This window comes from Atheta coriaria, unplaced genomic scaffold, assembly GCF_025399875.1.
Source record: "Atheta coriaria isolate IRGN ID8LTWV9N9 unplaced genomic scaffold, Caltech_Dcor_3.1 hic_scaffold_4_pilon, whole genome shotgun sequence".
Classification (NCBI taxonomy): Eukaryota; Metazoa; Arthropoda; class Insecta; order Coleoptera; family Staphylinidae; genus Dalotia; species Dalotia coriaria.
The window spans coordinates 11876751-11888643 of NW_027045446.1; the positions used below are offsets into that span (position 1 = coordinate 11876751).

Below are 11893 nucleotides of genomic sequence, written 5' to 3' on the forward strand. Positions count from 1 at the left end.
TTTTTATCTCTTTTAGTTTTTGATATATTCGCGTTTGATTAATATGGGTATTAATTGCAAAATATCACTTTTTAGCACTTTTAGTCGCGTTTTTCGACCTTTACTGCAGGAAACATAATTTTTATGTTTTTATCTGATAGAGAATTTTCCAATCTTTCATAATCAACAATTCGTTGGTAGCTATCGCTTTTAGTTTTAGAGATATTAATTATCAAAAATCGTAGAAAATAAGTATCAAGCACCCCTTGGCAATTTTTTTCTTATGACCTAAAATTTCATCACTCAGATTTCCTTTTAAACTATCCTATCTGATAGAGATTGGTCCGTAGATTAAGACGCTGCGATCAGATCCAATTTATCTCTTTTAGTTTACGAGATATTCGCGATTGAATAAAATGGCTAAAAATTCGATGTGATAAGAATTTGGAATTTGATTGCGGATTCTGAATCAGCGGGTTTAAATACAGGTGAAAGCATATAAACAAGTTCCTAGTTGGACTCTAATTGAGTTTGTTTTAAGTTTGTAAATGCAGCATCACGGGAGGTCGTCCACCATGCTTCAATTTGGAGCGTCTTCATTTGTTACTACCTGTCGGCAAGGCCCTGGCTATTTTGCAAGTACATAACTGCTGTGGCAGCCAACGTACAACGACTTAATCTTATCAATAGGCCTTGGGGTCGAGATACCTGACTGTGCAAGTACACCATAGCATTCGCCCGACCTGTATTTCTTTCATTGTAGTTTTCTTATTTATTTTTGTTTAAATTACTATATTGCTTGTACTATGTACTTTAAAAGGTAGATTTCACGTTTAAATGTTAAAGATTATGGTAAAATGAGCTATAAATAAATGTAAAGTTCGGTTGTATATTATTAATTTTAGAAGTTAAATCTAAGAAATTATTATTTTTTTAGTCGGTTTTACATAAATGCAGTAATAATAACAATTATTAAACAGCAATAAGTAAGATAATATTTATAAAATATATATTTATTAAGTTTTTACGTTTTAAGTTTTTCAGTAACTGACGATGCCCTCGATCGTATGACTCAAAGAAACGTTATAAATCTTTCACGTAAAAACTTAAATAAATATGTATATTGGTATCAATGGATTAAGCATTCTGCAAAGAAAAGAAAATAATATTTCTCTCGCAAAAGTTATATATCTGTGCGCATTTTAAATGTTGTAATTGCTCAATGAACAATAACAATATCATGTCATAAATTATACGGAGAGGAAGAGAAGATATTACCAGATTTTTGGTAATAAATTTTAATACAATGTTACACGCAATGTGAAATAGATAAAAGGAACGGATTGAAGATTCTTATTCTACGGGAAATACTCTATAAGATATGTTAGTAAAATGGGAATGATGAAAACCATAATTCATTAAGAAAAGTAGGCAAAATAAGAGGTATCAGTTACCTTTGCGCTCACAACTTTAATTCAACTTGTAAAGCAAACGAATATTTGTCCCTCGAAGTATTAAATAATGGCACAATAAATCCAAAAGGAATTCACAGCCGCCAGAAGACATCTAGCACTTGGCGATCACCACACATGGGAGTACAACATAAAACTATTTGTCTTTGAGTTCCACACGATAAAAATCAATTAGTTGTACACCGCAATCACTTATTATTAAATGTTAACAAAGTAAAATTAGGAAGAAACGTGAAGAATCGTTATGAAGATCGACTGACGAACAAAACAAACACGTGCTTCACCACAACGCTCGACCAAGACTAAAACTACTAAGCAAGATAAACAATTGATAGCCGGCGCATCGAAGGTGATACTAGCGTCAACAAGTATAAACGAGTATAAATCTGAAAACGAGAAAGTAAACACAAAGGATAAATGTGAACAAGAATATGAGAGTAAATTATTCTTTACTGCCTGATTTATTTACATTTATCATAAAAAATGCGATTGTAGGTAGGTAAAATAATAAATAAACCTGTAAAATAAAGAAGGTAAACACAAGTAAATTTGATGTTGCTTACTCTCAATCCATAAACTATTAAAGTGCAGAAACATGTTTCCGTAATTATTTATTGTTTTTACGCTGACAATTATTGCACGAAAGGTACGAGTATTTGGATAAATAAATGGAATTGAAATTCGTAGCCACTAAAAAGATCCCACAGCCGGCAGTCATACGCGCGCAAAAGCAGATTTCACACGGAATAAATTGTTAGCGTTTTTCTTATTAAAAATTAAATGGTTTCGAGTTTTAAATATCTACTAGAACAGTGCAGCACTGACTGAGTTGGAAAAATATACTGTCCATACAGCGTGCGCCATCTAGTGTCAAAAATATTAACCAATTGATAACTGCAAGGATGGACTTTACCTTCGCCATCTAAGGTGCTATACAGGTAAAATAAGTCATTCGAGACACAAAACTAAATGATGCAAATAATACAGGTAGGATACAGGTCCTAAACGCTTGAAACGCAGGCCTCTAGGTTCTCCATCTGTACGCACTCTTCAACTTTCATCTAAAAAAACGCTAGTCCATTTTTACCATACAATGTAAATAACAAAAGCATTCAATTTGTATCAATATTATTAAATTCTTCAGTACATTCATTGAAAATTATAAAACAATTCTCTCTCTTATCTTAATTTATTACATTAATCATTTTCATTACTATTACTTGTGTCAGTGGTAAGATTTTTATTTTGTTCAATGGCCAGTTTTACCTCCTCTGCCGCATCAGTCAACTCTAGTCCCTCCAAAATATACAAGAAATTTTCCAGCGTTGAATCGTCGTCCTCCTCAAACCAAACATTTAACAAATTGCGAATCTGCTGCGAAGGCTCGGGATTGTGCGAGATTATAAAATCAATTTCGTCGGGGCGGTAGTCGAGTTTCTTCGCAAGGATCAGCCAATCATCACGGAGAGCTCTGCAAATATTATGAAACTGTGTTACGGTTAAAACGGACACCCTGAATGGGATTATATTGGGCACTTGAAATTCTCCGTCATTTTCCGGCGGGTCCTCCGACTGACGGAAAAGATCCTCCACTTCTTCTCCATCCTCGCCGACATTACTCGGAGTGGTGCTCTTAGCGGACGCGATGCGACGTATCATCATCTCGAGGAAAGCAGACAGTTCGCGTATGGGTAAATTATTATAAATAAAAAAGTGAGTGGAGCGTCGAGCGAGCAAGCGCAACGCGCGCCACCCGTAGCCGTCTTTCAAGAGGTCTTCGCGTTTCAGCCTGTCATTAGAGACTTCCTCAATGGCGTCGGCAAAGAACTCATCCAAAGACGGAAGAAAATCTCGTTCTTTAGCTTTGCACGCCTCCAAATTATCCGGATTAAGGTTCCAAAGCTTAGTAAGTTCTGTATTACCCATGTGATACATTCCTTTGGAACGTGCTTCCTTCAGGATGTCTCCAAGCAGGCGACGAGGTGGTCGTGCGGTTGCCACTGGCTCAGTGCAGCTCATTGCTTGCGGTAATGCTTTTCGGAACTCAGGACATCCGTCATTTTTCCATGCATTCCAATGCTCCTCGCGTGACATTATTTTCGTGACAATATATTCGAATTCTTCGCCATCTGGCGGAGTTTCCTTTAGCAGGCTGTGTACTTTTTCGCTAGTCGACTGAATAAAAAATTTCTGCTCAGGGAGCAGTTCATACGCTGTCTTAAATCTAACAGTTGTTGTTAAGTATTGAAATAAAATCAGAAACTGCACCAGCACAAAACGCCTAAAGTTAACATCATACAATTGCAAGTCCAGTAGTTTCTGATTGGTCAAATACTTAGAAAAGTAATTATTGATACTTTCTTTATCATACGATGAGCTTTTATCTAAGTGTTCAAGTTTCAAACCTTCAAATGTGGAAACAATACTAGCCGCATGTGCACAAAATACCTTCCACTGCACTTTGTCATAACATTGATTTGGATTTCGAAAGAAATCCTGCAATGACCAGAACTTACAATACAAACTGTAATCAATAAAAATCTTGCCCTCTTGGGCATCCACATCATTCTCATCATCAGCATCCCCACATTCTGAGCCATATTCAGTAATATTCTCTAAATTGAACTCACTCACAACATTCAGGCCTGACCTCTCAGAGAATGGGAAAAACTTAGCCAAAAACAATAAGATTCTACCACAGAATATAGTAGAATTTGATTTAGACAGTCTCCGCAGCAGGTCATTGCACAATCTAAGCAAAATATTCTTACAACTAGAAAAGAACAAGTCCTCCTTCCAAATGTGTACATGATGCTCCACATAGCAGAACATTTTCTTGCAGTCATCAAGTGTTAACAGATCAAAGATGTCACTTAGCAGTGTGACTGGTGTTGAGCTAGTGAGTATGTCTTTTCTGCATGCTTCTATACTCAGTGTGATGAACTCTTCGATGACACCAACATTCATTTCAGCTGATATCAACTCAAGTTGAAAATCACGGAAAGCCTGGTCAAAGCAGGCTGTAACATCCTGATCTGTGTGTTGGAATGATTTGTACTTGCGTTCCAGAGGCTCAGTCGATTTCGCCTTGAGCGCTTTTTTAATCTCAACCTAAAATACACGTTGAACGATAGTGAGAAAAATTTCACAAAAAATTGCACGAAACTTACCTTCACCTCAACTCGAATTGAATCCAGCGTAGCAGCCATGGCGAGTTCTTCTAACTTGCAATCGAACTACTCACAAAATATATACCTACTACAATAAATAACAGTGTTTCGATATCATGAATTGTTGATTTATATGCAACACGAGATGTTATGCTACTGCTGCCCGATGCTATGCTAGGCTATCTACCAACAATACTCGCGCATGTGCAGGCGAAGCAAGACTCATGCTGCCCTCTGAGGTAACGTTGTGCATCAACAGCGGAATCGTTTGACGTTTGTAGAAATTTCGCGACGTTTGTGAGATATCGCACGGGCTGGCACGGACGGTATTGTTCTGTCCTCAAGGTTCTCGACGCCAAACAGACGAATTGTGGTCTATCTCAACGTGCTCCAACGCAACGTATACTATTAGCTGCTAGCGGCGATGTCTCTTCGGAATGATGGGTTTCGGTGAAATGGAGGAAGATCCGTTCTTCGGGTGAGCATCTCGTCATTTTTTCGTTGTGATTTTGTGAACTTTTGACGTGCGCCATGCTTTTTCCAAACATTCTAAGTAGCTCACACGTTCACTGGCGATATGTTGCGCACGATAACTTCACATTGCTCAATATTGCCGTGTAAATTGCAGCTCTCACATGCGCACCGTGCGCCAGATGAACAATATGATGAACTCGTTGTTTGCGGACCCCTTCGGGATGATGACTCCAGCGTTTGACAATCGAGCACTGGTCCATCCGGGACACCATCGCAACAGCGTTGGAAACATTCACAACTCACTGATGTCCTATGGAGGCTTTCCGGATCCCATGCAGAACATTAACAGACTACTCACTGGTTCTCTGGATTCACTCGGGCCGTCACATTCGTCTTTCAGCTCTTCCTCCACTGTGGTCAGCATGACTTCTGGCCCTGATGGCAATCCACATGTAAGTAACTTACCTGAAACATTACTCTCATACAATTTTCAACCAAAGAAATAAATACATAATTCATGCATGAGGGATTCAAATGAACATATACAATGCTTGTAACCCGACACCACATTAAATAATGCATGCTAAATGCCAAGTAATCTAATAATAATAAGTATGAAACTTAAAACTCTGTATGCACTGGATTGATATTAATAAATAGACAATACTGAACTCGATACGTTTTAGGTGTATAAAGCAACATCGTCCACTCGAGTTGTGCCCGGCGGTGTCAAGGAGACGCAGAGCACAGTATGCGACTCCCGCACGGGCACGAAGAAGATGTCCATTGGGCATCACATTGGCGAGCGCGCTCACATCGTGGAACGCGAGCAAAACATGCGCAGCGGTGATCAGGAGGAGCGCCAGGATTTCATCAATCTCGAGGAAGAAGAGGCTGACGAATTCAATCGCGAGTGGGAGTCACGAACGCGCAGCCGATCCGATATCCCTCGCATTGGCGGTGGTGCGCGCATTCCGCGCCACAACTACGGCGCGGTGCCGGCGCTCACAGCCGGACCAAGGTGGGTGTACTCTCCCCGCAGGCATTGATTCACCAGATCGATTAATATTTCAATTCAGTTGTACGCGCACAGCCTGGATGATTCTGTAGCATTCTGCATTTACATTTGTTATCATTTCACAATCTCACCACCACATTACATTTACCGGCGATGCGGTGATTTTGTTTGAGTGCTCATTTTTTTGTTTTTGTTTATGTGCGTACATATTGCATGGTACTGTAGCCGCCGCAGTAGGGACAGAATGTCCGCCAGTGCGCCGTTGGCGCTGCCGCGACGCACCGTCCGCTCGTCGCCGTTGCTCGCGCTTCCGTCCAGCACGTCCAGGTAAATCGATGGGGTTTTCAAGGGAATGTTGCGAACATTTGCTTATTAACCAATATCAACGTATCATACGGTGGCGAAACATGTCGCCGGTAACACCCCCCACGTGCCTTGTGTGCTAACCGCATCATCGACATTATTCCCCCCCAGGATGATTCGAGGACAGTTTGTTTACTCATGCGTTGTACTTTTGCAGGTACTCACGCAAACATTAACTCGCACGTCTATCCCCCTCACATCTCTCTGTCGTTTGTCGTAACTTGTGTTTTCCGCGGCGGCGCAACCCGCAAAAACACAACTTGCACAAATCGCGATCTCCTAGGTTGTTCTTGTTCACTTAAACAAGTATGCGTACGAGTACGACAAGTAAGTTGATCTCTAACACACGAACTTCTGCCACACGCATCTAATCGTCTAACGTTCGCCTAATACTTTATACCTGTTGTATACTTTTCTCACCTCGAATGGTGTCGATGTTGCTCTCTGTTGTGTTGTTGTGGACGTTTTCCGGACTGCTGCCTCTCGCGGCCCCTTCGCCTCTCTGAATTACCTTACCTTAACTACTCAATGACTAACTCTTTGCGACGAATCGTGCAGATAACGATAATTCCGTTTGTTGCCAGTTCACTTATAGCTGTTTCTTGTGTGTGCTCGGAGTTGTATGACGGTGCGCTGACTTAAGTCAATATGTTTCTAGCACGATGGCCCAGGCGTCCCGGACACCGTACACGCCGCCTGGCTATGCACCACACACCAGGAAACACAAAACGAACATCAAGACGGTGTCCGGCTCACCGCCACCGCAGCACCAGCCGACGCACGACGACGAGTAGTGAAGCAGCCACCCGCATCCCTCTGGGCATCTCTTCTCACCGACGGCGACTCGTTGGCGTGTTGCTGCACTCTCTGATATTATATTATTCCGTTTAGGTTAGTTAACTACAATTTAACAACGCGCGCGATCACGGCGAATCAAAAACCGTAGCAGCAGAGGACAAGCGCGCGCGATTACAACAACAAAAAACGACAGACAAACACTGCGTTTGTCACTAGACTAATTTTACACATATTGCAGTTTTTTGTTGGATTTCATTTCATCTCGCGTAGAAACAACAGTTTGTATTATATGTGATTTAAAACAATGATTTTTATTATGAATTTGCTAGTGAACTCTCGCTAGTTCGACAACTCTAGTATTAATTCCGGTTTAGTTCGTGTGTTTTCTTTCGTTCTTGAAGGCTAGTTATTTGCGGAGGAAGTATTCTTCCTCACTAAAACGTTCGAGGCAGAACAAACACAAACAAAACTAGCATAAACAAAACTAATTTCGTAGCATAAACGTGTATTGATTCTTTCACATTGCGCGGTAATCATCTACCAAGCTAAATAGTAATATAAGTACTATATATTTTAGAACAGATGCAGCGCTACGTATACTGGTAGCGCCATCCTGTTAAGTTACTGAAACAATTGCGAAGTAATTATTACATAGAACATTCGGAGGAGAATCTATTTTGATTTTGAAGCAAGGTTTATACTCAAATCATGCTTGTATTATATTTTTATGGCGACAAATGTTTGGAGATTAGCTTAGTACTATCGTACATCTTACAAGTAATTAGTATATTCAGTGATTAATGCGTTCGTCTCAATGTATTCTCGCGTATATTTTCGAACATTTCGTACCGCATTGTAGTTGAGCAAAAGAGTGAAAAAAATGTCAGGTTCAATTTATATAGCGAATGAAAACCATCGTTTTATTATTCAGCGTTGAACGAAAGAACAAAACAAAATTCTTTGTGTTGATTTGACGACAATGAATATGAATTTGAATCAATAAATAAATGTAACAATGATATCTACAATGATGTGATGATGAGTTGTTCTTTGTTTCCCACCACATTGGAATCAACAATTGCAACAATCGGTGTTGAGTTATTCGCGAATTGTTATGTTTTCACGTGTTACTACTTGTTCCCCGACACAATAGATGATTAATGCTATAAATATACATGCATTCTATAAACCAAGTCATTCCATCTTGATGTTGACAAAATCAACGCAGGCGATTGTTGCAGTTAGTGTAAACAACAAAAATTCCATGCAACACAACACGTGTTTCAAGTTGCGACTTGTGACGTAGAAAAGAAATAAATATATTTGAATATAAATACATAAAAATGATTATCACACCACCCCCAACGTCATAGCACCCGTACTTTTCATAAAATCAGGATAACTACTCTCGATACCCATTTCTCTTGCCTGTTTCAAATGCGCCTTCCGCATCTTCTTGTGCCTCCTCTTGATGTACTTCTTGTTGAGTCGCAGTTGAATCTCGGTGAACGTCTTGCCTTTCGTCTCCGGCACACAGAAGATCACAAAGAAAACACCCAGCACACAACAAATCATGTACAGCAGAAATGTGTAATGCATTCCCATTGCGTTGCTCATCGGCTTGAAGAATTTTGATACTAGAAAACTGAGCGTGCTGCCGTAGAACGTGTTCACTGCGATAGCAATGCTCTTGATGTTGGTGGGGAAGATCTCACTGAGGACGACCACTGGTACTGTCGTCACGCCAATGTTGTTCATCACGAGGAACACGACGATTCCGGTCGTTGGCAGCCATGATATCGCATCCACGTTTGACCCGGCTTCGTTTTGCAGATAAAAATACGCGGCTTCTCCGGCATATGCTGCTGCACAACCCAAGGCGGAAACAATCAACAGGGGTTTCCTGCCGACTTTGTCCACGAGGAAAATTGCCACGAATGCTAAACATAAAATGCGCATTATTATAAAATGTCAGTCATCAAATTGAAATCACTTACCAGCAGGAATCTGAACAGCCCCAAAAATAATACTGGAATATTCTGGTGATATACTACTTCCACTGCTTGCGACAATTTGTTGCATGTAACTATCAATAGCGGAAACCCCACTGAATTGATTCAAACTCTTGATTCCTATCGAGATGATAAATGCCTGGCGGTATTCTTCATTACTGATGAATTCTCTAAACGTGCACTGATTCTGCATATCATTCTCCACTGTATCTTCAATTTCCAACAACTTTTTATCAATATATTCCGGTGTTGCGTTTAATGTCGCCAGTGTGACCAAAACATCCCTTGCTTCTTCTGTTTTCCCCTCAGCGACTAAATGATAAGGAGATTCTGGCATGAATGAAATCAGTACCAGAGAAAGCAAGGGTACCACCATACACACAAGGGACAAGGCAGTGTAAGAAATAAACGGTCCCACGGCAAGCACAATAAAAGATCCAAGAAGTTTCATTATCGAGGTGATAATCCCAAGTTTTCCTCGTAGGTCAACATCAGCCACCTCGCCGGAGTACATCGTAGTCGCTGAATATGCACAGCCAAAACCAAGCCCACCGATTACCCTCGCCGCACAAATTACAATCGGTGACTGTGCAAAGATGATAATAATCCACGGGATTAACATGAGTACTGAAGACGCCATTAGAGATCCTTTACGACCTAATTTCTGAATGGTCCACGCAACGGCAAGACAAGATGGCGGCGTTGCAAGTGACACAACCGACGCTAACCAGGATCCTTCTTCCTGTAATACAATAAAAAACATTTAATAATCAGTTCCATTATTTCCGGTTTATGAATTAACCTACATCGGTTAATGGCCTCCCAATGGGTGAATCATTCCCTTGCAAAATCGGCAGTGTTGGCGACGGCCACGCGCCGTACATCGAAACGGAAGTAATGGTCATGGTTGCTGAAAAACACAACAACTCAATGATTTATTCATCAATAATGTCCATTTGTAGCTTATCAGTGCGAAATGCTTGATTGCCACCAGTCAGTTCGTGTATTAACTTGTATCACATTGAAACAAAACATAAATATTTAAAATGATGTTCTGCGTGTTTTTTTGATAACATGACTGTTGACTAACCGTCGTGAGGAGTATATCGTCATGGCTTACCGATGCAAACGGTGACATACTGCATGTAACGTATATTTTGAAACATATTCCAGATCATGTTCACAACTACACTCAAAGTGTATAGTTAATACTCAAATTTCAAACCGAAATAGATAATTAAATACACTGTTTATCGTTCCAAATATCACTATTATTTTAAATACTATTAAATTTTAAAATTAACGTTTAAAATCTGAGATATTTTACGGAGGCGTCATTTTAAAGCTTTGAATTGTTACTGAGATCACGGAGATTAGTGAACACACGCGAGTTGCTTGTTTTTCTCGAAGATTTTGTTTGAAAATTTTGCTGGAGTTTTTAGATGTCAGCACCAGCACTCGAGCGAGCGCACTCAAGCAAAGCGTTCGCGCTTTTTGGATTTATATACCTGAATGCATACGTTTCCGAAAAGTAATTACTCTAACTATATGGAAGCTACTCGCGCCCCACCAATTGACTCAATTAGACAAGTGCTTTTCTGTAATTAATTCAACAGTGATAGTATTTAAATTATCTCAATAATATTCACAAGAACTTTACACACTCTCCAGTTTGGTTGAAGTTTGCTTGTAAACTGAACATTTTTCTGCACTACACTTTGACACGTTTTTTGTGTGTGCAAACACTATAAAAGTCACTATCGCCAACACTAACTTATTTGTTAAACACCTGATTGATATTCACAAGCATTGTGAAAACTTAATCCATTAAGTAATGTGAAATGTAATGCCAAATATCAGCAAACAGCAAACTCATCGGCACTGATTAGTAATTGTTTATTGCTACAACGCACAACTTCAGTCCGCGTAATGAAAGATGGCAATAATATTTTCACAACCGAATTAACAATAGTTGCCATAATACAATGGACAAATGTCACCAAGATTTGCAAACATGCCTTTGCAATTAATTGCATTAATTATTATTAATCGCTGCTTGTCAAATATTACTCAGTTATACTCTGGAAAATGTTGTGTGTTTGTTTTTGTTATTAAACAAGCGCATTTCGCAAGAGTGTTTTTTCTATGATTAATTTCCAGTTGAAAAAATGCGATGAATATTCAACTGCACTAATTTATCACCGGAGCATTACCTTACGAAATTAGCGGATCGTTTTTTACCATTTCTGATTCATGTGCAGTACGCAAGCACGTGTACGTCAATACATATAATACATGTAAATTCTCGAAAAGTTTAGCGTCAACATATTCAAAGTAATATCATATACGTGCTGTTTCAGACCATTTGGAGTACGATTCTGCGATATTTCACTGATAAATACTATTTTCCGCCAACTAACGTAATAATAAAGATAATTCCGAAATAATACGCCAAATATTAAACATTATACTTTCAAATAAAACGAACATTGTATTCGATAGCCATGCTAATCTAGAAATTATGATTTGGGACAATATGTTTTGAACGCTTTTTATTGCGCGCTTATCAACCATTGACGCGTGAAACAAATTCGGTTGTCGAAAAAA

At 39.4% G+C, this 11893-nt stretch overlaps 3 protein-coding genes across 5 annotated transcripts; 1 reads left to right on the top strand and 2 right to left on the bottom strand.

Moving 5' to 3' along the window:
* Positions 1-2562: 2562 nt before the first annotated feature.
* On the bottom strand, positions 2563-4769 carry LOC135790315 (THO complex subunit 1-like). The gene is made up of 2 exons (XM_065300500.1): positions 4622-4769; positions 2563-4562 (listed from the first exon to the last, which is right to left on the bottom strand). Exons 1-2 carry the CDS (start codon positions 4658-4660, stop codon positions 2649-2651), a joined length of 1953 nt encoding a protein of 650 aa, XP_065156572.1. The 5' UTR covers positions 4661-4769; the 3' UTR covers positions 2563-2648.
* Positions 4770-4873: 104 nt separating this feature from the next.
* Positions 4874-8302, top strand: LOC135790317 (myeloid leukemia factor-like). 3 transcript variants are annotated; one of them, XR_010547732.1, is made up of 6 exons: positions 4874-5099; positions 5250-5547; positions 5782-6116; positions 6339-6440; positions 6634-6803; positions 7135-7277. XR_010547732.1 is itself a non-coding variant. In XM_065300502.1 (5 exons), the coding sequence occupies exons 1-5, from the start codon at positions 5059-5061 to the stop codon at positions 7268-7270; spliced, it is 912 nt and encodes a 303-aa protein (XP_065156574.1). In that variant the 5' UTR covers positions 4877-5058; the 3' UTR covers positions 7271-8302. The 3 variants fall into 3 exon arrangements, 2 of the variants coding, with proteins under 2 accessions (XP_065156574.1, XP_065156575.1); XM_065300502.1 differs by lacking the exon at positions 6634-6803 and having other exon boundaries at positions 4877-5099; positions 7135-8302; XM_065300503.1 differs by lacking the exons at positions 6339-6440; positions 6634-6803 and having other exon boundaries at positions 4878-5099; positions 7135-8302.
* On the bottom strand, positions 8084-10803 carry LOC135790316 (facilitated trehalose transporter Tret1-like). Its single transcript, XM_065300501.1, has 4 exons — positions 10407-10803; positions 10093-10196; positions 9272-10028; positions 8084-9214 (listed from the first exon to the last, which is right to left on the bottom strand). The coding sequence occupies exons 1-4, from the start codon at positions 10462-10464 to the stop codon at positions 8625-8627; spliced, it is 1509 nt and encodes a 502-aa protein (XP_065156573.1). The 5' UTR covers positions 10465-10803; the 3' UTR covers positions 8084-8624.
* Between the last annotated feature and the right edge of the window lie 1090 nt (positions 10804-11893).